Source organism: Colossoma macropomum, unplaced genomic scaffold (assembly GCF_904425465.1).
Source record: "Colossoma macropomum unplaced genomic scaffold, Colossoma_macropomum, whole genome shotgun sequence".
In the NCBI taxonomy this organism is placed as follows: Eukaryota; Metazoa; Chordata; class Actinopteri; order Characiformes; family Serrasalmidae; genus Colossoma; species Colossoma macropomum.
The window spans coordinates 12003676-12030616 of record NW_023494795.1 but is presented as its reverse complement, the minus strand read 5'-3'; the positions used below and the strand labels follow the sequence as shown (position 1 = coordinate 12030616).

Below are 26941 nucleotides of genomic sequence, written 5' to 3'. Positions count from 1 at the left end.
ACAGTGAATATCATTGGTCCTCATTCAAGAAACTTCTTCTTAAAATCAACTTACGCAGTTTTCACAGAGATCCCGACATTCGTCAATGTTTTCTTATTTGGAATTTGCTCTTTGTTCTATTTGTAAGAACAGAATCTACACACACTTGAGCAAAAGGTGCAAACAATTCTGCGGTTTAAGAACACGTCATGAATGTGATGTAGACTTTTTCTTAGGACTTTTCTAAATTTAAGAAAAAAACTCAAGATAATGGTGAATGTTATCGTAAAAATTAAGTACATTACATAGCCATAAATGGTAGCAGCAGCTATCTTGGAGCCTGAACTGTGGTCCATAATTTTGTCGGTTTTTATATATTGCAGTACAGTAAGAAACCACATAAGCAAGTCTATGTGAGATTATTAAAAGTCGGTGTGAATTGTAATCTGTAAGTCATTATTTTTCTGTAAAGAAAGCTTGCTAAGCATTGTTATGTTGAGGATAGATGGGGGCGAATGTCATTACATTTAGATGAAATATAACTGGCAATTAAGTATTCTGTCTTTTTAAAGATGGTGAAATGTGCTTAATGTAGCCACTAACGTGAGCTAACAGGGTAAAAAAGAACAATTTTGATTTCAGGTGGACCTTAAAAAAAGCATGGTGTAATTTGAGGCAAGTGTGTAATGATTTAGACATGCAGTTGACTTCAGTCTTCAGAGATCTCATGAGGTCCCCAAGTGTCTTTGGAGGCCCCATCCATGCCCACATTGTGACAATGATGCAAAACAAAACAACACTATGCTTAAAAATGTCTTTAATATACAGACTGGGTTTGCTGATGCACATTTTGCACAGTGCTGATTTTTTTAAATACAAAAATCAATTTACACAGTAAGTTATACACTTGCATAAATGTGTACATACATGCTTGCATGTGTGTGCAGTAATCTGCAGAGGGCTGAGGGGCTTACTGTTTGCTTTATATTTGCAGGACGTGGCAGGGTACTGGGCTGAGGGGCCTGAGGATGAATAAATAAATGTATTTCCTTTATTTACTAATTACGTGTTCAAGGACTGTTCATTAATCTAATTTTAGCATTTGCAAGGGATCTCCTTGGAGTCTCAGGGCCCCCAAGCTTTTTGGCAGTCAGTGGCTCCTGGGCTCTGGCCAGGTCAGTAATCTGTCCTTGGTTGACTGATGCTAATTAGTGAGGTATAAGTTTTCATTAGTTGTTGGCTACATTAGCCTCATAGCTCCAGTGCAAAACTAAAGAAGCAAACTTGTCTTGCTGATTGACTACATGTGAGGTAAGAGGAAATTGTGTGGATTTGATTTTTTTGCTGAACTATTGCTTTAAGTACACAAATGCAAGATCTTTATGTGTGTGTGTGTGTGTGTGTGTGTGTGTGTGTGTGTGTATGAGAGAGAGAGGGTGCGAGAATGTGGTAAGTGTGTGTCTGGTGTGTGTCCATCCCCAGTGCTTGTTGTGTTCTTCATGGTTGGACGGCTTCTGTCATCTGTTCCGTTCCTGTTGCCTCTCATGTGGTTTCAGTGGGGAAAAATCTCTCTCTCCCTCTCCCTCCTCTCCTTCTTGGTGGGATGTGTGGAGCTCAGTGGAGGAGAACCAGTCCGGTTCCACCCAGTCGGTTCCGTTCACTTTTGCTTTAGCCTGAGCTCAGCAGGGAGGATCGGTCATAAGACTGTGTGTGTGCGTACGCATCTAGGGCATGTTTCTCAGTTCTGATGCATTCTGACAGGGCTTAGTTAAGGAGCGTTATTTATATCGTTCAAGGTCTTCAGATGTCTTTTATGGAGCAGCCAGTAGGCCTAACTACTTATAGTCTGTCTTGTAAGCGACATTGTCCATGTTGAATTCTTGATCTCGTTATATCTTGTCATTTGTCCTTGTCTTAGTGTTATTATTACGTCATACTAGGGCTGCGTGATGATCTGGGAATCGTATCAGTATCTGCAGATATCTGCTTGAAAAAATATCGGCATCAGACAGATGTTTAGATTTGAATGATGGTTCAAATCAGCGTTTGGTGATGTATTTATTGCACTCCAGAAAACAAGAAGGGTTAGAAGATGATGAGCTACTTTGCTTACATATGTGGATTTTATCCCTTTTACTGCATTTGTAACCTTTTATCAATAAATGTTAGATTTCTCTGTAACACTAATCTATAATCCAGGTGGATCTAATCCCAATTTCTACTTTTTTACATAAAAAATATTGGGTATTGACATCGGCTCAGAATTCACACATTAGTGCATCCCTCCAAAATACTAATATTGCAGTTATATTGTTACAGATTTCAGGTGCAGAATGCCGTGCACAACGGTGAATCAATAAAGTGTCATAGTTTAAAACTAATTAACAAAATAATTTACTTTTGTTAATTTACATGATATATTGATTCATCCACACATTAGCAAATCATTAATAGCACAGAGTGAAAACATTAGAATTGGCTAGAGCGCTCATTTGCATATGCCTAAATGACAATAATGCCTAACAAACCATATGTTTTGCAGTCCTATATGATACTGTTATTAGGTTTCCCCACCCATGTTCCAGCCTGCTATGATTGGCTATGCTCCTCAGTGGCTCTCTGGTCATATAAATGTAACTGTTTTTTGTGTTATCATAGACTACCATAGCTAAAACCTCCACTAGATTTATGAAATTGTTTTATTTTTGGCTTCTAATAGAGGGTGTCTGCCCTCATTATCGTACGCTATTTCCCTTTGTAATTGTGACGTGTTTTTCATAGGCTGGTACGGGTGGTCACTGGGTTTGGACCGGCACTCAGAGACCTCACACGTTTCAGCCCGGGCAGACTGCTGAATGGAGAATTATGTTTCCTGACCTGGTGAAGCGTCTGGCGTTTTATACCACTCTAACTGCTACACTGTGCTTATTCAGATCTCACTGTAGGAACGTCCAGGTTTCTCTGTGTTTTCATGTGTGGTTGTGTGAGAAGTGCCAGTGTGTGTTTCTTTGTAATGGTAGCTGCTGTGGGCTGATGTTATAGTTGGTTTGGTTTAATCCTTTCTCACGAGTTTGAGGAGTTTATGGTCCCATAGGTGGCCGGTGTTTGTGTTCTTTCATTCATTCAGATGAATAGAGAAATGGGTGGGGAAAGAGATGGGATAGATATAGTAATTTGTGTGTACGGCCTTGAGTGGGTTTGGGACTAGTTAGACAGTTTGCCCACAGCTTGGTTGTCTGCAAAAGTGATTTTCAGGCTGTTTTGGGCAGGTGCCATCCATCATGTAGACATGTTTTAAGGGTGTGTGAAGGTCTGTGTGCATGTACTTGTTTTTGTACGCTTTTGGGACAAAACTATCCTGACTTTGTAGTAAAACGAAAAAAAACTGTGGCTGATCTACAGTATCAGAAAACGAAATGCTCTTGGCTGAAAGTGATTTTTACAAAAGCCCTGTGTTTTATTGTTAAAAATTGAGCAAACTGATTTGTTGTTGGGTAGTGAAGTTAACATTAGGGTTAGGTGTTTTTGGCTACAGGCGCTTACACATCGTCACTGTGGGAACAAAACCTTATATCTCCATTTTTGTCTACATAATTTACAAATACCAGGTGCCCTTTACAATGTGCTGAATTTCCAACTCGAATAACCCAAAATAACTTGGAGTATCATCTTTTTACATTGACTTCCATTCAAAGTTAACACTTTTTTTTCCTTCTCCTGTAAAATTAACATTTTGAAGTTACAAGATTTTCGTCAGACAGTGATGATAAATATAATACATATGGGAAACATGTAAGATCCCACATGTTGACTTTATATGAAAACAAGTGTATGTGTATATGCTTTATACAAAGTCAAGACATGCCTTTAACATGTATTTAGCTCTTTGTGGGGACCACATGTGCCTCTAGGATAACTAACAACTAGAGATGGATCTGTACTACTTTGTCTATTCCAATACCCATATAGAAACCTTAAGTAAGGCCAACACTGATCCATTACTTTTTCTGTGTAAACTACTTTGTATCACTGTCAGAATGTGAATTGGGTACGTTTTCATCCATTGAGTTAAAGCAAAAGTATATAAATAAAAAAGAACCCAAAATGCATTTATTGAGACACATTGTGGGTCTTACCAAAAGAACAGTTCTAACTTCTGACTGGTGCTAACACTTCTAAAGGGTAGCAGTGATGTTTATTTGAAGACAAGCTTTGTCTGTTACCAGTTGGGAGCTACTAAGTCTTGAAAGCTAGGAAGCGACCACTTTGTGCTTGTACTTTAAAAGTTGAATACAAAGAACAAAAAATGGTTCAAAATGGTGTGTGTGTGTATATATATATATATATATATATATATATATATATATATATAATTAATTCTTGCCACAGGCCTACTACTATGCTTTAAAATGACCTGTTTTTAATTGGAGCACTTCACTTAAGATGAGTGTCTACAAGTAGGCTATGATGCTCAAACTACTCAAACACTTTGCTACCCCAGAGGAAATATACACAGCTCACAAACTCAGATCACACAGTGTGAGGGTGTGCAATTTCACGGTAGATTTGTTACAGGATTGAATCTGATTGGTTCTTTTTTTCCCTCAGATATCTGATCTAGCATTTCTTGCTGATATCAGCCTGATAGCCAGTGTCTGATCTGTGGCAACATTTTGGAAAACATGAGTAATACTTTGACATTGTGAGGAGATTTGGTTGATCTTTAAAGGATGATCAGATGAAAAGATAAAGTTACAAAAACTGCAGCTTATATTTGAAAAAAATAAGAGATTTTTCTTTTTCCTTTTGGCTTCTAGGGTATTAACATCAATGTTAATACCCTACAAAGATAGCAATACATTTCGGGGTAGTGAATGTGGGTCTAACTGTGTGTATATACATATATATATATATATATATTACACACACACACACACACATGTGCACTCAGGTAAGATCCAGCAAGACTAGAGTAATGTGTTGTTCTTGGCTATGGTTGTTCAGCTCCACCTTCCATCACCTTGCCAGCGCTGTACACCACACCGTCAGTCCTCAACTTCCATGCGGGACTTTAGAGACCTTGGAGCACTGCAAGGACACAGGGGTGAGGGAGTGTGTGTGAGCACGATAGAAAGAATGTAGTTTCTAACAGCGTGAAGGAAAAAAAGGTATCCCACCCATCTGGAAACACATTCACCATTCCATCAGCTTTAAATCTGCGGTCAGTACATTTTAGACCTGGACGTCGTCAACGTTTTTAGTTGCAGGAACAGTGATGGTCCCGTTAGATCGCAGAATTGCCATTCATTCGTTGGGGAATTGATTTTGATCTCCGATTTCGGCACGCTTGACCTACTTTCAAATGTGTCAAAGCTTGGAGTGTTCTCGTTCTCAAAGGATTAGGACTGAAGGGCACAGTAAGAGATACAGTCATGCCTTTCAGCTCTGTGCTGAACACTGTGTTTGGAGAGAAGGAGTGACGAGAAATGGATGAAGAAGAGGCGAAGAAACAGATAGAGGGCGAAAGTCAAGAGAACAAATAGCACAACAGAGAGAATGAAGAAAAGCTAAAAAAGACAAAGAAGCTACAGGTTTAGGGTTTTGCGTGGAATAGTGATTTGTCGTTTTAAGTTCTGGCCCCTCGTTTCCTGTGGGTGATGGTCAGGTGTGTAGTTGGGGAGGTGGAGGGGCCCCACTTCTTAGGCCCACACACACTGCTGGAGTAGGAAATGGCTTTCAGGGGTTTCCATTTTGTATTTTTAGAAACCTGTTGGTATATTTTGAACGCTACCAGAGCTGCCATGTCTACATTTATATGCCACACTTTCTGTTTTCCTAAATTTAAGTGACCCTTATTATGGAAAACTGAAAATGTTGTTGCTGTTGGAACAAAAACCTTGTATCTCCAAACAGGTAATTTTACCGGAGAAGGAAAAACCTTTTTAACTTTCAGTGTAAGTTACTGAGTGCGTTTACACACACTGAAAAATTCGATCATCATCAGATTTCTGCAGTTATCTGATTATTCAAATGGACATCCGCTGAATTTTAGCTCAGTAATCAGATTTCTCAGTGCATGTAAACTCTTACTCTGATTTCTTTCGGATTTCTCAGTTTGTGCATGTGCAAAAACAGACTGCAGTACCTGAAATACCGAGCAGCGACGCAGCAAAACACTTTGGGAGCGACGCTGAAACCAACTACATTCTTGACAAAATGAAAGATTTAAATATTATTCATCTTCTAGGTGATGTATGTTCATATTTTTTAGGAAAAGTGACGCAATGTTTTTTTTTGTTTTTTTTTAAGCCGCATCATTAAGTTTGAGTTTTACATTACATTTACGTCACAGCTTCTTCTTTGAGTTTATTGGCTGGTTGCAATGCAGAAATCTGACTCATGTAGACCCGGAGTTCTACATTATCTGATTACTCAAGTGCATAAAACGCGTTAATCGGATTACTGACAAAATCTGTTTTTCTGCAGTTTTCGGAATATTAAGCGCATGTAAACACACTCATTGTAACAAGATCCATGGCCGCCCATTTAGCCTACAGCAGTTTAGCCTTCCTATTCACGTTGAAGTGATAAAGAGTGTTGTTACTGCTGTTACTGGAGATCAATTGTGTCATTTGCAGCCTGCCAGAGGACCCATCCCTTAACATTTACACAGAAGTCTTAAAAGCATAGTAACAAAACAGCTTGTTTGGTACTACAAGATAAAGAGAGCATGGAATAGAGTCACATAGACATGAATTATGAGTGTTTTTGGTACATAAAACCACATTGGACTTCCGAGGAACCAAAAAAAAAATTGAAGGAAATTGTTGAGTGTGGGCTCTTTATCTTTACAGTAGGTCTTTAAATCAGCATAAAGCATTCATAGCAACCCTTTTTTGCCCTTTCCTGTCCCATTCTTTCACTTGAGTACACCATTATTCTCTCTCAGCATTATTCTTGTGCTACACCGCTGTGATTGTTTGGAGAACTGAGAGGTTTATTTTGCTAGAGAAGGAGTGGAGGAACTGAAGCCTAACTGAACTGAACAAAAAGAAAGCAACCAAGAAAGTAAGCAACAAAGAGAGCCGTTTGTGATGTGTATTCTTCTACACACACATACAAAGCCCCTGAAAAACGTTGAGTGACGAACATCACAGTGCGGACTGGCAGCTTGATTTCAGTGGTGGGTGGCTGATAACAAGATTAAGAGATCTACTACATCCAGATATGTAATATTAAACCCCCTGTAGACGCTGAGAGTGTGCGGTATTAGCATACATGTGTTCTTGAGTGGGTTTGCTCATTTTGTAGGGGGGGGTGTTAAGGGGTCTCTCCTTGGGAATTATCTGCTGCTCAGGGAGTCTCACATGAACTCAAATGAGGAACAGATGAGAGCCTTTGTGATATGAAGTGCATGTCTGTCTGTCTGTCTTCCCATTTGTCTGTCTAATATATAGAAAGTAGAATAGAATAGTTTGTATCCAAAATGTGTCTTCTTTTGTGTTTTGACGTAGTTTGGAGGGATGTAACAATACAGTTTATTGTTTTTGACATAATTTGAAAATGCCTGTTGCCCTTTACATTGTATGTAAATTTCATGAAGGATGGAACAAAGGAAACGGCCCAAAATGACTTGGAAAAATGTTTGGTTCCATTGACTTACATTAAAAGTAACGTTTTTTTTCCTTCTCCTGCAAAGAGATACGAGGAGATACGAGGTTTTGTTCTGACAGCAGCGATGTGTATCATGGTTTTTGCACTATTATTTACAATACAAGAAACGCCATAATTTGTTTTTTTGCTTTTATTTAGTCACAGATTACATGCCAAAACATGATGCAGCGAATGCATTTTAATTTTATTAAAAGATAATAAAAGATCGCTGCTGTCAGAAGAAAACCTTTTTTGAACCTTATTTGAAAGAAAACCTTTTTTGAAAAACTCGTTTTTCAGTTTTTGACATAATTTGAAGGTGCCCGTTGACATTTACAACGTAAATACAAGTACAAGTACAAGTTAAAAGTAAATCTCATGATGAGTGGACCCAAAGAAACGGCCCAAAATTACTTGGAAAAAAGTCTGGTTCTGTTGACTTACATTAAAAGTAAAGTAGGTTTTTTCTTCTCCTGTAAAGTTACCATTTTGGAGATACAAGGTTTTCTTCCGACAACAGCGACGTTTTTCTGGAAATCAGTTTTCTGTCTGGTTAACATTTACAGTACTAAGTAAGGTTCTTTGCACTCTGGGCTTAAAATTCTGCGCTCTGAATTTCCATTAGGCACCCTCTGCAGTCGTAAAAGATTTGCGAAAGATAACTATGAAGGTTGTTTGATGTACTTGAATTTATTACTAGGAACTAAATATTTTACATGGCGAAAAGGAAAGTAATAAGGATTGTTGGGTGTTATGAGAGCACCGTTGAGTCATCTATGCTCATAACCTCTGGTTTATAATTATGGCCTGTCTGATTGCTGGTAATGGAGCCACTTGTGGTCAATGGTGAAAATTTCCATGCCCAGTGTGTTTGTGACAGTCGTTATCAGTATAAACACAACTGTAAGGTCTTATTACATTAGGCCTACCTAAAGTCAATGTAAAGGGACAGTTTTTAACTTTCTAGCCCGAATGTTATATTGAGGGTGGTCATGCTTATAAGACCAACACTGAATGTGTATTTGAGATGTATCTAGAATGAATATGTTTCTAAAAGATGTCTTATTACATCAGAGAAAGACAACTTTGTGCTGATTTCATTGAACTGTTTACAAAGCCTCTCTCGGTTCAAATGCACCTGGTCACAGTGAAAAGATGAACTGAATCCACACATTGACAATGCGAACAATGTGTGTTTATGTAATCCTGTTCTTTACCTCTGCGCATAGTGAAAGCTGTGTGTTTTAGAAAGCTGATGACTCTTTGACTTTGACATTCTCATGATATTTCGGAAAAAAAGATGTTTACACAACCACCCGTCTGTTACCGCAGGGAGGCAGAGGGCCTTTGGCCTTTGTAGTTGATTGGCAGGAGAGAGTGAGCTGCCTTTTCAGAGTTTTCTGTTTGTGTAAAGTTTCTGACACTGTTCTTTCTTCTGTTACGCATCTTAATGTCAGCTGTGAATCAGAGGAGGCTGTGTTCTCTTCTCTTCTCTTCTCTTCTCTTCTCTTCTCTTCTCTTCTCTTCTCTTCTCCCCTCTTCTCTCCACTCCTTCTCTTCTCCTCTCCTCTTCTCTTCTCTTCTCTTCTCCTCTCTTTCATCCTCTTCTCTTCTCTTCTCTTCTCTTCTCTTCTCTTTCATCCTCTTCTCCTCTCTTTCATCCTCTTCTCTTCTCTTCTCTTCTCTTCTCCTCTCCTCTTTTCTCCTCTCCTCCTTTCTCCTCTCCTCTCCACTTCTCTTCTCTTCTCTTCTCCTCTCTTTCATCCTCTTCTCTTCTCTTCTCTTCTCTTCTATTCTCTTCTCTCCTCTTCTCTTCTCTTTTCTTCTCTTTCATCCTCTTTTCCTCTCTTTCATCCTCTTCTCTTCTCTTCTCTTCTCCTCTCCTCCTTTCTCCTCTCCTCTCCACTTCTCTTTTTTCTCTCCTCTCCTCTAATGTCTTCTCCTCTCCTCTCTTCTCCTCCTTTCTCCTTTCCTCTCCTCTCCTCTTCTCTCCTCTCCTCTCTTCTCTCCTGTCTTCTAATCTGATCTCCTCTCCTCTCTTCTAATCTGATCTCCTCTTCTCTCTTCAAATCTGATCTCCTCTCCTCTTCTCTTTTCTCCTCTCCGCCTTTCTCATCTCCTCTTCTCTCCTTCTTTCTCCTCTTTTCTCCTCTCCTCTCCTCCTTTCGCCTCTCCTCTCCTCTCCTCCCCTCCCCTCTCCTCCTCTCTTGTTTCCTCTCCTCTCTTTTCCTCTCTTATTTTCTGTTTTCCTCTCCTCTCCTCTCCTCTGTTCTGTTCTCCTCTCTTCTGTTCTCCTCTCCTCTCCTCCAATCTCCTCTCCTCTCTTCTGTTCTCCTCTCCTCTCCTCTGCTCTCCTCTCCTCCAATCTCTTCTCTTCTCTTCTCCTCCATTCTCCTCTCCTCTCTTCTAATCTGATCTCCTCTCCTCTCCTCCTTTCTCCTCTCCTCTCCTCTCTTCTCCTCTTCTCTCCTCTCTGCCTTTCCCATCTCCTCTTCTCCTTTCTCCTCTCCTCTTCTCTCCTCCCGTCTCCTCCTCTCTTGTTTCCTCTCCTCTGAGAGGCTCTTTTCCTCTCTTATTTTCTGTTTTCCTCTCTTCTCTTCTCTTCTCTTCTCTTCTCTTCTTCTCTCCTCTCTTATATCTTATCTTCCTCTCCACTCCTCTCCTCTTTTCTCCTCTCCTCATTTCTCCTTTCCTCTAATCTCTTCTCCTCTCCTCTCCTCTTCTCTCCTCTCCTTCTCTTCTCTTCTCTTCTACTCTCCTCTCCTCCAATCTCCTCTCCTCTCCTCTCTTCTCATCTCTTATCTCCTGTTCTCCTCTCCTCTCCTCCCTTATCTTCTGTTCCCCTCTCCTCTCTTCTCTTCTCCTCCAATCTCCTCTCCTCTCCTCTTCTCTCCTCCCCTCTCCTCCTCTCTTGTTTCCTCTCCTCTCATTTCCTCTCTTATTTTCTGTTTTCCTCTCCTCTCCTCTCCTCTCCTCTGTTCTGTTCTCCTCTCTTCTGTTCTCCTCTCCTCTCCTCCAATCTCCTCTCTCTCTTCTGTTCTCCTCTCCTCTCCTCTCCTCTTTTCTCCTCTCCTCCATTCTCCTCTCCTCTCTTCTAATCTGATCTCCTCTCCTCCTTTCTCCTCTCCTCGTCTCTCATCTCCTCTTCTCTTTTCTCCTCTCTGCCTTTCTCATCTCCTCTCCTCTCCTTCTTTCTCCTCTCCTCTCCCCTCCTCTCCTCTCCTCTGCTCTCCTCCTTTCTCCTCTCTTGTTTTCTCTCCTCTTCTCTCCTCTCCTTTCCTCTTCTCTCCTCCCGTCTCCTCCTCTCTTGTTTCCTCTCCTTTCCTCTCTTTTTACTCTCTTATTTTCTGTTTTCCTCTCCTTTCCTCTCCTCTCCTCCAATCTCCTCTCCTCTCCTCCATTCTCTTCTCTTCTCTTCTCTTCTCTTCTTTTCTCATCTCATCTCATCTCATCTCCTCTCCTCTCCTCTCTTATATCTTATCTTCCTCTCCACTCCTCTCCTTTTTTTCTCCTCTCCTCTCCTCTCCTCTCCTCTCCTCTCCTCTCCTTCTCTTCTCTTCTCTTCTCTTCTCTTCTCTTCTCTTCTCCTCCATTCTCCTCTCCTCTCCTCTCCTCTCCTCCATTCTCTTCTCTTCTCTTCTCTTCTCTTCTCTTCTCTTCTCATCCAATCTCCTCTCATCTCCTCTCTTATATCTTATCCTCCTCTCCTCTCTTCTCCTCTCATCTCATCTCCTCTCCTTCTCTTCTCTTCTCTTCTCTTCTCTTCTCTTCTCTTCTCCTCCAATCTCCTCTCCTCTCCTCTTCTCTCCTCTCCTCTCTTCTCATCTCTTATCTCCTGTTCTCCTCTCCTCTCCTCCCTTATCTTCTGTTCTCCTTTCCTCTCTTCTCTTCTCCTCCAATCTCCTCTCCTCTCCGCTCCTCTCCGCTCCTCTCCTCTCCTCTCCTCTCCTCTGGGTAACAGACAGTCTAATATTGTGTATCTAGTTCTGCGTACATGCTCACATTGTGGTGGTCAGGTGTCTTGGCCTGCTCCAAATGAGTAAATGAGAGTGTGATTAGATTACAGAGTGGCTGTAATTGTGGTGTAATTGCCTGGGGTTGAATGCAGCTAATTGTTAAGCATTTCTCCAATGTGAGTGAGGCGCACTCTGTGCCTGCTGTTGGTAAACAGAGCCATAATGAGCAGACATGTTTATTAGTTTATTATAGCAATAAAGGAGACTGCCTGTCGTGCAGTGTTTTCTATTTTTTTTAACAAGTCTGTGGCTGTCCTGATAGCATCAGAAGTACCTGATATTGGGCCTAGCAAGGTAAATACTTCATTCTGTATCAGAAACATTGAGGAAATACAACTCCCGGTACTTCAGTATGATGCTTTTAGGCTTGTGAGATTATGTTTGATACACCATACTGATTGACAATAGTATTGTGCGAGGGGTGAGAGTGGCAGGCAAGCGGGAGCTCCAAAAAACATCTGAACATATAGGAGGAAGGTGCTACAAATGTTGCCTGATAGGCTGCTGTTAACCTACAGACTGAAGAGCTTCTCAGTTGAGATTCACAGCACCTTTCTCCAGTAACTTTTTTCCACAGAGAAGATAACATGGTAACACCGCAGAAAAGCCAGCTTAAACCAGAGAAAACAAACGTGTGTGTTTTTCTGTTTAGAATCTTGCTAACTTGCTAAGCACTTTGCTAAGCAGTTAAAATGTAGTAAAGACTTAAAATTGCACCTTTACAGCCTAAATTGGCCCTTGTTAAAATGGCTAATGTTTAAATTAACCTATAGGCTACTGCTCCTGTAGCCTGTCATTGTTATTAGGCTGTGATAAACAGTATTTTCTTTTGTTGTTTAACAATTTTGATAAAATCACTTCAGTCATTTAAGCCAGCATTCACATTTCACAAGGGAAAACATTCAGTGAGTGCAAAGCTGTAGCACGGCTTTATCTGTTTAGCAAACATGACCACAGGAAAAAAAAAAACTGTGCTGTCTCGCACAGAATGTTCTGAAACCAGATAATATATCAGGACTAATGTGGGACATGAACTGCGCATTGAAAGAAAACACTATTACAAGACAAATATCCTTTTCCTTTTCTGCATCTTAAAGCTGCAGACAGTGCATTTTCTGGTTTTCTGACATTTAAATCATCGTTGTTGATGGCCGTAAATTCCTGATACTGTTTTCAATTGCCTCAAGCCTAGATGCAGTGTTTACAAGAAACTGATGATGTGCAAAAGCAGGAAGGTCAGCAGTGTGGAATTATTTTCCAACGTTTGAAATTTTCATTACTGCATGTTATACAGTAAGACAGTTTTAAAAGTTTGTAAAAGATGGTAAGAGAATTGCGCTTTGCAGTAAATGTTCAGCTTCACCAAAGATTTGCAAAACCACAAATCTAATTAGTCATTTATAAACGTCATTCCAGTGATCTACATACACAGCTCAAAGCAGTGGTTCCCAAAACTGGTCCTGAAGCAACAAATACTCTGGACATGTTAGTGTTTTTCCTGCTCCCAACACACCTGATTTGAACGAATCAGCTCATTAAAAAGCACTTCCTTGGTTGAAGTGAGTGTTTTTGAGCAGAACAGTACTAAAATATGCAGGACAGGAGGTACTCCAAGACCATGATTGGGAACCTGAGGCCTAAAGCATATGAGGCAGATAGCATCCAGAGGTTATTCAGTCACATGATTTTTATGTTGTGGCCGCCATAATTGGGACGGAATTTCTGGCTTCGCTGCTCTGCACAAACGTAACTAGAGGTGAAAGATGGCTAAAATTACTCTCCTTACTTTGGAAAAGGAAAAACGTTACCTCAACCAAGTCGATAAAATAGGCTGTGATCCTTATACAGTTTCCCCCTGAACTCCTGGTTCCACGTTAATTGGCAGAAAAGCTACCAAATTAGTGTTTTCCTGACATTTATATTTATCTCATACACAACTCCTCTCCCTATTCTGGAGAGTCTCTCAAAGCTTTTAAAAGCACAGAAGCCCACCGGCTCTTCACGTCAGGGTGGGCAAAGGATCCCATGGTGTTGCATAAAGAGAAGAAGGAACTCTGTCATCATAGGAGGGTAACGACACCAGCTAATTAACACAGATGTGAACAATGCTAGCCTTTAGATGACTTTTGCTAATGTTAACAGCTGAGAGATAAACAGTCGTCCCCCTAACGGAGCTGCAAACAGCCGGTATAACTTTACTGATGTGTTTCTGGAGATTTAAATGACGTTTGAATTGAGAAACATAAGCGTTAAATATCAGACTGAACGTCGTGGGTCAGAAAACTGCATCGTGTTTCGACAGACATGATTTTATAAGTTTGCTAGTGCAGTTAGTGCAGAGTTCAGCTCCAGTCCTGCAACCCCTGCACTACATAACTGTGGTTTCCCTGGTTAAAACACCTGATATTATTAGCTAATTAATCCCTGTTTGAGCTGAACGAGGCGTGAATAGCAGAGAGAAACACTAAACTGTACAGTGCAGCGGCTCCAGGCCTGGAGTCTGAAAACACTGAATTAAAGGTCTGAGTGTCTCTCGTCATTCTCGGCTTCTTTCGTGTCTTGCAGCTGAATCATTCACAAAGCACAGCAAATTAAAGGCATCACGTGAGTGCAGTCACTCCTCGATTCAATCCTCAAAATGGCACCGACTATACAGTGTGACATGCGAAACGCTAGAATAGACCGCAATTAGCAAAGATGTGTGAAAGCTGAAACCACAAGCTGTGTTAGCCACAACTAATCTATTAGTCATGATAAAAACAATACGATATGGTTCAATATGGTACACTGTGATACAGTTTGATATAGTACCCTATAGTATAGCACCCTACCTCACAGAGAAAAAACATGAATTTCATATATGAATAAACACATAGTTTTTGCAACTTTTTCACATGCATGTGAAAAAATAACTTGTGTTACTTGTAAACATGTGTTTTTTGCACACTTCACATGTGAAATATGAGTGTTCTGTAAGGGAAATCTCGTGTTTGACAGCGGAAATGCAGAAGAGATTACCAAAGCACTTAGTTGCCAAGCCTTCAGTATTGCTGAAACCGAAGATTCTGTGGTCTTCTATAACATTAAATCAGCTGATATTATTGGCCATACAATAAATCAGTCAGCGCTACTTCATATATGAATTAAAGTGTAAACTTATTTAATAAATTGCACAAAAAACTTTTTAAAATTGGGTACTTGTATCAGTATCTGCCAGAACAAGCTGTTAATTACCTTATTTCTTTTTCCAATTTGGTACAACCCTAGATCAGTCAACTTTACATCACATGTAAGATCACAAACAGTTCATAGCCTTACAGTAATGCTGAGAGCCAACCCTGGAGCAGATATTTACATTACACAATAATCTTGCTTGTGACAGCAGAAAGGCAATGAGAATTACAGGGAAAAAGAGCCAAGCTTTTAACATAGCTGGAAACTGAAGATCGCATGTTTAGCCAAGGTGTGTAAAACCCAGCAGGCACTACTTATATTGGCTGGAATCGGTAATAGTTAAGAACGCAGTGGCCTATATCGGATTGGTCCCTGAACTCTGTGATTTATTGCTTGCTCATAACAAATCAGCGCAGGCCGAGCGACACAGTGACGTCTCGTACACAAACACACACTCTTTTTTGCGTGAAACACTGTTTTACATCACAGTGCAGGCCATTATTGCGCATGTAATGACATTTTGTGAATGAGCGTATGATGACTCTGCAGCTGTGTATATGTGTGTATGTGCAGGCTGAAGATTTGATGGGTTTCAGGCATATTTGGTTTGTTAAAGTCCTCATTCTTAAGCGCTCTGTCATGAATTTCCAGGAACAGCTCTTTATTCGCCCCCGCTCCTCCTCTACACACACACACACACACATTCTGGAGGGAGAGGGGCAAAATTAAGAAAACAAGAAAAAGGTGGGAGTATTTTTCTTGACATTTTCACCTTTTTAGGGGCAACAGTGCCCTCCTTAGGCATTAGGTAAGACATCAACTACGAGCCCAGTAACACGTCTGCATTACACGCACACACACTGAGTGACTTATCCCCCCACCCCGGTTGGAGTGTGTGGCTTGCGGAGAGTTGTAGGGGAGTAAGGGGGAGAGGGAGGGATATTTTGGGGCTAAATTGGAACCATACTGCATTTCCACTGCATTACATCTGGACCCCTCGCCTTCCTGGAATACACGCCTCCATGCACACACACATACTCACAGGACACATAGGGTCCGGTCTTAGTTCTGGTATTTAAACCATGCTGACTATGTGTGCATCTGTGTGTGACATGCAAAGTCATTTAGACTGGAAACAGTCCGTCTTACCCATGTTACATGCATACATATGAGCTTGGACACACAGGCCTACATAGAGTTTTACAATGGACTGGACTACTATACAGTTAAGAATAGCTGTATTTGCTTGACAGTATCCCATAAACTATTACCAAAACAACAGCAGTGCTATATAAAATTAAATACATGATGCATTGAATTTTCTTGATTCAAATGTGTACATTATTTTCTTATGAATAAAATATACAGACGTATGCAGAAATTTGAACACCCCGATCATATTACATGTTAAGTTGATTTTCTAAGTGAAAATACGTTATATGTTAATAAATACTAGATATTAAGTTAATGCATCTTCTACAAGGAACAAACTTTGACACTTTCAGCAAATTTTACTGCACTGTTTTCTGTTTATTTGCTGAGTTTAACATATTGGAAAAAACAAAAGGTAAAATATTAATTGTGCCACGACTTTTTCACAGGCCAGTTTTATTTTCCCCAATATGTTAAATCCAGCAGATAAACAGTATTTGTGCATTAAACCACGCAAAACTGTGTTTTCTCTGTAGACGATGTGTTACTTCATTCACTTAGAAAATCAACAAAATGTAAACTGACCAGGGGCGCCCAAACTTTTGCATATGACTGTTTTACATCAACACAGTTATTGTCAACAGTAAATAAACTAAAAGACACAACTGTACGGAGCCCTGCTGGTGGCGTCCCATATAAATATAAAAAAAATAATGTGTGGCCGCCACTTAGTAAAGCATGGGAACGAGATAATTAAGTCATGGCCACGACTTAGTAAGGCAGAGGAACGAGATCCTAATGCATAGCAGTGACTTAGTAAGGTGTGGGAATGAGATAATTAAGCCTTGACCACAGCTTAATAAGGCATGATCTCATTCCCATGTCTTACTAAGTTGTGGCCATGACTTAATTATCTCATTTCCACAACTTACTACGCATTATGTTTATTTATACGAGATGTCATCTGCAGGGCTCCGTACAACTGAGCTAATAATATAGCCTTGTGTCTGTTAAATAATTAAGAAAAAATTTAAAGCAAAAATATTTGAGTAAGATTGTTTTTATACAAGCTACCTACAGATCTCTGCCACAGATGAAATGCTAACTTTATTTCAAGAAGCGCCTGCCATTTCTGAACAATTCAGCCAAAAGCAGAGTGAGTGCAAATGTTATGGTTTAGCCCATAGGCAGGGTTCTCTGTAGGGGGCTAGCTGAGACAGTCATTAAAGGGTCTTTTTAACTCGATGCAAAATACAAATTATTCAGTGAAATTGTTGTTTGAACCAGACAAACTTTCCAACACAAACACGTAAAACTGTTTGTATCAAAATGGATATAATCACTGAAAAAAATTATTTATTATTTATTTTTGAAGTTTAAAAGAAAATATCAGCACAATAAAATTGAAATATGTTTTATTTACACAGCATCTGACATGAATTTCAAAGAATTAACTGTTTTGAATATGTATGGGAGAGATATGAGCTTCTCTCAGGGTTTCTTGGGGGAGGTTTAGATGAGTTCCACTGTGTTACATCTAACCCCGCTGTATGGCGGTTGTGCTTTAACCTGGCTCTGTAACTCTTACTCTGGATTATTTACATGCTTCAAAATGGTTCTACATCACATCCACCAACCTCGTATCTCCATTTGTGAGGCTTTTGAGTTTTTTTACATAATTTGAAAAACCTGTTTTCGTTTCGCATTTGAAGAATGGACTAAAAGAAATGACCCCAGATCACTTGGAAAAACATCTAGTTCCATTGACTTACATTAAAATGTTTTTTTTTTTTCCGTTTCCTGTAAAGTTTTCGTTATGGAGATACGCTTTCTTCTGACCACAGCGACATTCATGTAGAAATGATATACACATTTATATCAAGTGAATTCAGAGACTCAGTGTACTTTACATATGTGTACTTGAATGTGAGTCTGTGAGAGAGAAAGAGTGAGTGAGAATGAAAGAAAGAGGTTATTATTTTTGTTCTTTTAATGCTGCCCAAATTCACAGAACCTGAAATCGGTTGAAAGAGAATGACTGTAAAAGGGCCTTCATTATTTTACCCAGAGCTATTTTCTTTTTCTCGCTTGAAAGCGCAGTCTTGCCAATCATTTGTCGAGTAGATGGCTTAGTCAGCGCATGACATTTCACAAAAGCAGCGCTCTTTTTTCTGTCTTTCTCACTCTTTCTGTCTTTTTCTCTTCTATTTGCCCATAAATGAGGCCCAATCAGCTCCTACAATATCTGTGACATTTTTTAAATCATCTGCTTCTCGTAATTCCTGGAGAAACGAGCCTGAGGTCGAGCAGCTCGGCTTTTGTTCTACTTTCTCTCCTTCTTTTCGCCTCTTTTTTTTTTTGGAGCAACGGGCTTTGGCGGACTCGGGGTCTCTCTCGGACGCTGCCAGGACCCTGTCTGGAACACATTACAGCTGAGATCCAACACATGGCAGCAGTTAGAGAGAGAGAGAGGGTGAGAGAGAAAAAGAAAAACAGAGCAGATTTAACATTCGGGCTGTGTGTCAGTGAGACGCCCTGCGCCACTCGCCCTCGTCCTTCTTCTGATCTGTTTTTTTCCCCCTCTCGTTCTACCGCCTTCCTGCCCTCTATATCACGTCCCCCACTCCCGCTTTTTTCTGTTCTTCGTTTTTTCTACACTTTTACCCAAACATCATCTCCCTCCCTCTCTCCTTCTCACATTTCATGTTGTCACTTTTTGTTTTTTGGTTTTCCTCATCAACCTCCCTCTCTCCCTCTCTGCTTCACCTCCTCTTTTCTCTCTCTCTCTTTCTCTCCCTCTCTCCCTCTTGATTTCTCTCTCTCCCTTGAAAGAGAGAGAGAGAGAGAGAGAGAGGGCTCTCTATCTCTCTCTCTCTCTCCCTCTCTATTTCACCTTTCTCTTTTTCTCTCTCCCTCTCTCCCTCTTCCTCTCTCCCTCTCTCTCTTTCACCTTCTCTCTCTCTCTCTCTCTCTCTCTCTCTCTCTCTATTTCTTTCTCTCTTCCTTTCTCTCTTTATTTCTTTCTCTCTTCCTCTCCCATTCTCTCTCTTTCTGGCCCATCTCTCTTTCTCTCTCTCTCTCTCTCTCTCTCTCTCTCTCTCTCTCTTTTCTCCTTTTCTCTCATCTCTCTTTCTCTGTCCTTTCTTTCTTTCTTGTTCTCTCTATCTCTCCTCTCTTTTCCTGTCTCACCCACTCTGACTCTCTCTCTCCCTCTCTCTCTTTCTCCTTCCTCCTCTCTTTTTTCTTACTTACTCTCTCTTTCTCCCTCTGTCTTTATATTTTTCTCCATGTCATCTTGTTTCTATCGTATCTTTCTCTAATAATCTCTCTATCTCTCCTTTCCTTTTGCTATTTCTCTCTCTATTTCTCTCTCTCTCTCACCCGTCTCTCTCACTCCTTCTCCCATCTCTCTTTCTTTGACTCCCTCCCTTTTCCAATGTTCTCCCACCCCCTCTCTTGTTTCTCTGTGTATATCTTTCTCAGTCTCTTTTTCTCTCTTTACCCTCTTTCTCTGTATTTCTCGTTTATTTTCTTTCTTTTTTATTTTCTCTATATCTCTCCTTCCTCTTTTTCTCTTTTTCTTTTACTCTTTCCTTCTTTCTATCTTCCTTTTAAACACACTGTCATGCTTAACTGAGTGGTGTGTTCTATCACTGTTTGAGTGTGAACTTTGTTATATGACAGGTCACACACACACACACACACACACACACACACACACACACACACACTCCTGCTGCAGTGTGGGAGGGTAGGAAAGAGTGATAAAGAATGGTGCAGAAACAGTATGAGGGAGACTGATGAGTGAATATTAAGTATTAAGATAATGCTAACGTGACAGAAGAGCAGTGTTTTCTGAATGATGTTCATGAAGCTCCTGGAGATAAAGCCTGTTAAATGCTGACAGATAGATCTGCTTTCACAAGGATGGATGGTGGCATGGAGATGATGGAGAGAAACAGGATAATGCAAATAAAGGGAGAAGGGGGCAAGGAGAGAGAACATGAAATAGAAGTTATCACAGGTTACGCACTGAGCACTGAATGTTTGGAAGTGTGCATACACCCTTATAAGAAATACTGAAGGTGATTGTTTCTATTCTCACGTTTCGTGTGACGTCACATGGTATAGTCGCCGCCATTTTGAGGACTGAATCAGGGAGTGACTGCACTATTGCGATGCCTTCAATTTGCTGTGCTTTGTGAATGATTCAGCTGCAAGATGCGACAGAAGCCGAGAATGACGAGAGAAACACAGACCTTTAATTCAGTGTTTTCAGACTCCAGGCCTGGAGCCGCTGCACTGTACAGTTTAGTGTTTCTCTCTGCTGTTCACACCTCGTTCAGCTCAAACAGGGACTAATTAGCTAATAATATCAGGTGTTTTAACCAGGGAAACCACAGTTATGCAGTGCAGGGGTTGCAGGACTGGAGCTGAACTCTGCACTAACTGCACTAGCAAACTTACAAAATCATGTCTGTCGAAAAAAACAACATAGTTTTCCGAACCACAACAATCAGTATTATATTTAACGCTTATGTTTCTCAATTCAGACATCATTTAAATCTCCAGAAACAGATCAGTAAAGTTATACCGGCTGTTTGCAGCTCCGTTAGGGGGACGACTGTTTATCTCTCAGCTGTTAACATTAGCAAAGGTCATCTAAAGGCTAGCATTGTTCACATCTGTGTTAATTAGCTGGTGTCGTTACTCTCCTATGATGACAAAGAGTTTTTTCTCCTCTTTATGCAACACTATGGGATTCTTTACCCACCCTGACGTGAAGAGCCGGTGGGCTTCTGTGCTTTTAAATGCTTTGAGAGACTCTCCAGAATAGGGAGAGGAGTTGTGTAAGAGATAAACATATAAATCGCTGTTGTCGGAACAAAACCTTGTAACTCCAAAATGGTAACTTTACAGGAGAAGGAAAAAACCTACTTTACTTTTAATGTAAGTCAATGAAACCAGACTTTTTTCCAAGTCATTTTGGGTCATTTCTTTTGGTTCATTCATAATGAAATTTACAGACAATGCAAAGAGCAACAGGCATTTTCAAATTATGTCAAAAGCCAAAACCCGGCAAAAATGCTGATACAACAGCAATACATAAATGTCAAGAAAACACAAATTTGATAGCTTTTCTGCCAGTTCAAGTGGGACCAGCAGTTCAGGGGAAACCGTATACGAATTGCAGCCTGCTGACTTTTTCAAGGTAACATTTTTTCTCTTCTAAAGTAAGGAGAGTAATTTTAGCCATCTTTTCACCTCTAGTTACGTTCGTACAGAGCAGTGAACACAGAAATTCAGTCCAAAATCTGGAGGTCACAACAGAAAAATCACGTGACTGAAACCCTAGGATACTTTACATGTGCAGTCCTGGTGGTACTTTTCCTGCTTTTACATACTAACATCTGCTTATTATTGCATATTAGTGAATTATCCTCTAGCTAATTAGAGTACATGTTGTGAAACGTTAGTTTGCTGATAAACCCCTCTCTCCACATACACAAACCTTTTGCTTCCCCCTGTTTTTCATGGTGAAAAGGTTTCTGGAGTAACTTGCTTGACCTTTGGCCTTGAGTGGATCGACTAATAGCTGCTGAATTATCATAAGACTCTAACTCTGCTTTAATTTGTTTATAATATGAGTGAGTGGGTGGATTATTTTTTGTAAAACATTTGGAGCAAGTTCAGACATTTGAATGTGAGGCAGTTTATTTTATTTCTTTACCTCAGATTTTAGTAGGCATGTTTTAAAAATATGTAAAATTTACCTCAATCCTTTCCCTTTTATATCCATTCAAGGGAATAGTGCCAGTATGGACTGTTTCACACTAACACAAACATGTCCAACAACTAAAATTAGTACAGTAAGGAAAAATGCCACAGAATTTGTTTCTATTCTAGTGCTGAAATGGAATAGTTACACCTCGGATAAACATTTATTTGATTTTTTTTTTCAAAAGTACATTAATTCAGCTGTTATAACATACGAATCTACTACTTTGGATCCACCTGAACAATAGGTGGATCCACCTGAACAATAGCCAAGTACAAAACATTGACTTAATCCCCGGTTTTACCTCCTTAAACACGTTGGGACACTAATCCATATGCAGACACACATTATATTCAAGTCAGAGATCTCCACATATTCATAGATCTCCTCATGCTGCTCCTGGAAGGCCACGATCCAAGACACCTGACTCAAAAATCTGAACATTATGATAGATGTTACTCTAGAAAACTCGAAAATCAAATGGGAAAATGAAAGCTCATGCAGTCCATGTCCACACCTAGAAGACTTCAATCTGTCTTTCAAATGAAAGACTATGCAAGAAAATACTTACTTAATTAATGCACTGATATACTTAAATATTTTACTGATATACAGATAAAATACTGATATACAAAAAAGAAAGGGATGTTTTTCCCACTACTACTTTTACATGCTGAAGTTTTTGGAACACTTTGAGTTTTGTTTAGTAAATCTGGTCATTGTCAATGGTTGTTATAACTTTTCTGATGGATACGAATAAATAAATGATAACTGTAGTTTGGAAAGTAAAGAATAAACCAGACATATATTGAATTCAGAGAGTGTCCAATGCTACTTTTGTACTTTTGACCACTGCAATTTTCATGCTTTCATTCACAAATTAAGATTTTCTGTTGTTTTTTTTTTTATAAATCAGCAGCCTCCTTTGACCAAAAGTCTAGATTTAAGTGTTTAAAACTCAATTTTTAGCTATATGGGTCAAAATGTCCTCACATTTGTGCCGAGGCGTGCTCAGATGTGGACATTAATGAGCTAACCAAGTTATAGATTAGTTATAGATATAAATTACTAAACTAATTGCTACAAAACGAAATATGTTGAAATGCCCAGAACATCTGAGTTTGTATAGATTAAATAGAAGTGTGGTTCTCAAGTAACAGTGGAGAGACATTTGCTTCTCTTTGATGGTGAAGGGAATTATCAAATAATTATTCTGAGAAATCCTTTCAACCTCTTTTAAGGAAAAACAAACAACTGCTCCTCTGGTTGTGTCTAATTGGAACTCACTCTGCCATGAATGGATTTACATTTTAGGCCAAAAGCTTATCTCCGAACTATTTTAAAACAATGTCTCTGGCATCCGACAGCATATCCATGACCTTTTTGTGTAGTAACTGTATGAGAGGCAGCATTTAGAGGCATTAAATGCTTCAGGCACCTGAGGCCGTATTACAGAAGCTTCATATCTATTTTACAGGTCTGACTGGTCAAGTTGGATTTTTCACAAATTCGTATTACAGAAGCAAATCTTATCTTAATTTAGGAATCTTATCTCATGGCATCTCTCAGGTTAGGTAATCTTAACCTATTTGATCGAAGTCAGTCATGTCTGTTAACTAGCAACCGACCATACGTGCACAGCTGAAACGTAAACACATAATCAAAATAATCAAGTTAGTTAGCCAGACAGCTAACGTTAGCTGCTGTTGCCGATGTAAAAAGGTCAAACAAAACTAAACCGTGATAAACTTGAAGTAAAGAATATTGTGAAGAATATAGTCTAAATATAGAATAAAGTAAAGAATATGTGTTGTTTATCAGAGCGTCGCCGCTCCCCAGTTTCAGTTTCCCAAACGCTTTAACCAGCAGCGCTAACGTTATTCCTCCTAATAAACATAGTCGATCAGCTCTGTCTCCTCATTATTCACCACCATCACTGTAATATTTTATCGAACGTAGTTTTCATCAACATTAACACAGGAAGGTAATAAGAGGGGACGGTGGAGATCGAGTCTGCAGTGTCTGGGGCTTTTAAAACGCTGTTAGGAAAAAAAACTCAAAGCACCGTTTTCATGTAAATGTAACGTTATTATGTTAGTTATAGTGAACTGTGCTGCCTGTCACTGCATTAAACAAGAGAAACAGACGGTTAAACAGAAGTTAAGACAGCTCTGGGGTTTATCTTAAAGTTAGGACAGTATTTAGAATTAAATTTTTCTAGTTTTCTTATCTGGAGTTAATGATAAGATGATGAAGTTAGGAACTGTTGTTCTGTCCAGTTCAGTTCTAACTGAAGTTGTCGTGGTGACTAAGCAGATAAGATAAGGTTTCAGACTTAAGAAGTTTCTGTAATACACCCCCTGGTTCCTGTCGCTACAGTTATAAGTAGTTCTAGAATGGAGTACCTCACCTCAAACCACTCTGAATGACTTTCTCTACATCTTACATCTTTCTTTGCATCATCTTTTGCAGAACTGAAGAAAAAAAGCAGAATCTCCCCTTCAGCCTTAGCTTGATTTACTCTAACAGTGTGACTTTTAACAAGCATACATTAATAACATGCTCTAAATATAGCTGTTTTGAACTGACAACAGACGAAAATACAAAATTACGCACAGAGCTGTGATGAGATGATATTCACTGCAGTGAGCAAAGTCTGCTCCCACTGTTTTAAATTGCATCCCACATTGAAACCATGTTAACTGCTGTCATTCTGGTGAAACACATCAGGGCTGCAATTGAGACAAAGCTATTAGTGACCCATGTTGACCCATGATTAACTCTGATGACCTCTGCTGCACAGGTCGGTGACAGCGCGGTTGCTATGGGAGGCGATGCTGGTTGCTAAGCAAAAGGAGGCAGTGATGGAGGTGAGGAGGCAACTGGTGGAGGCGGCCAGCAAAGAGAATCTGCCAATCAAAATGAGCCTGGGTAAGGCTACGCCCTCAATACACCTACTGTGTTAGAGCAGGAATACACACATTCTGTCTCTGAGAAATTTGCAGAAGTGTTCGCCCACACACTCCCCCGGAGAGACACACGTTCACTCGCTAATCCTCACATTACCACACACACGCAATCCTAACAACCAAGTCCTGGTAGACCACCAAAACTGCCACCATCAGATAAACAGTCCTTAATGCTCTTATCTTTGAGAGAAAGGAGAAGATCAAGCTCCACTCTTGCTTCAGATGTGGAAAAATCCTCAGGTGTTTCTTTCTATCCTTTCAACTGACAGCTCAATGCTATGTGTCTGAGGAATGTGTAGCTGTCAAGAAGCTGTTACTGAGAAAATAAAAAGACTGAACTTTGTTGGTGGAAAAATATCTCTGCAGACTACCACCCCAGAGCCCAGACCGCAACATCATTGAGTGCGTTTACATACAGTCAATAAACCGATCATAATCGGATTTTTGCAGTTATCCGATTATTCAAATGGTCATGTAAACAGCATACTTCGATCTAGAAATCTGATTAAGAAAGCAGATAAAGAGAGCTGGATTTTAGCTCAGTAATCAGATTTCTCAGTGCATGTAAACTCTTACTCTGATTTTTTTCGGTTTTCTCAGTCTGCGCATGTGTGAGAACAGACGACGGTACCAGAAATAAGTAAGCAGCGTTGCTGTGAGACACAGCAAAACACTTTTGGAGCGACTCTGAAACCAAACACGAAATAAAGGATTTAAATATTCTTCATCTTCCAGATGATGTATGTTCATATTTTCTGGTAAAGTGACTCAATGTTTTAAAAAAAAGCCGCAGCATGAAGTTTGAGTTTTACGTTACGTTTACATCATGTCTTCTGTGAGTTTATCAGAAATCTGATTACTGTCTGACTCATAGGCGCAGAGTTTCCCCATTATCTGATTACTCAAGAGCATGTAAACGTGTTGGTCAGATTACTTTGGAGGTGGAGTTCCTGCAAATTTCTTGGAAAAACTTAAAGCAAGTTTTCTGAAAAGAATCGAAGCTGTAGTAAAAGCAAAGGATGGACACACTAAATATTGATGATGATATTATATTTAGTTGTTGAGGCTGCTGTGTAATTTTCTAATGAATAAGCTTTGTGCTTTTTTTCCTGACGCTGAAAAATGAATAACTTGCTTACTTTTTTCCAGGAAGCAAATAGAAACTATGCACTAAAATTGGAAAAAGAAATGCCACATGTTACTCCTGATAGAGGAAGTGATTTCACTTCTCTCACGTATGACTGTATGTGTGTGTATGTACACTCACACATTGCGTGTCTTTTGAAAATCACATATCACATTATATATATACACACACTCCACCTCAGACACACCCAGTGCCAGCACAGCTCACCCGCACACATCAACGTCCCAAATCAACCCCAATCAAGTGGCTGCACCAAATACACGCCAGACGTGCTAACGTTTAAACAACGATCCAACAGCATTAAGTATTGAGTGACACCTAGCAGAGCTCAAATCCAGCACAGCAAAACTGCAGCCCCCAGTTTATGTTTCATTAGTGCAGGTTCAACAGCCACAAACGCGTGCCATCCTAATGGGCTTTTAATGAGTGCCAGCTTGAGAGCGAGCCCAGACCCCAATAACACATACATACATAATCGATTCATCAGCTCTGATCCAGATGGATGACCATACGGAAAAAGAGCTCACATTAAAATTGATTTATTATTCATTTGGTTGTAAGATTGAGCATCAAGGAAGAGAGAAAGAGGGGTAGAGTGCTGTTGACAGACACAGAGAGTAGAGGAGGTCTGGAAGGAGCAGAAGAAGAAAGCTGTAAGTTTTGAGTGGTTTGCGTAAAGACCCACAGCGCCTCCAGCAGGTATTATTTGGTATTTCTAACGTGCTGAAAGCACATGTGGCTACAGAGGAAATGTGAACCACATGTTGGCTCTTTCTCTCACATGAGCGCACACACACATATGTTTAGGAGGACCTTCTATTGTTTTTAAGTTGAAGTGGAATTCTACCAATTTTTCAAAATGTATGCATAATTAAATCACTGAAATGTGAACAAATTCAATTAAAATTTAGATTGGTTTGATGTGAAATGATGCGTTATAGAGAAACTTCGGCTATGATTGTCTTCACAGTGCTGGTGATGGAAACCAGGGATTGTGATGTCTGCATGTCTAGCCATTTTGTTTACTATCCAAAACAACCGGTGAACCTGCACTTGTCGTCTGTGTTATTAT

General features: G+C 39.9%; 1 protein-coding gene across 1 annotated transcript in view; it reads left to right on the top strand.

The window, feature by feature from the left end:
• The window catches only part of scfd2 (sec1 family domain containing 2), a 236551-nt gene that overhangs the window by 7014 nt on the left and 202596 nt on the right, over nucleotides 1-26941 (top strand). The window contains exon 3 of the mRNA XM_036581471.1: nucleotides 24557-24684. Within this exon, the coding sequence (XP_036437364.1) occupies nucleotides 24557-24684 (128 nt within the window). The remainder of the gene's footprint in view (nucleotides 1-24556; nucleotides 24685-26941) is intronic.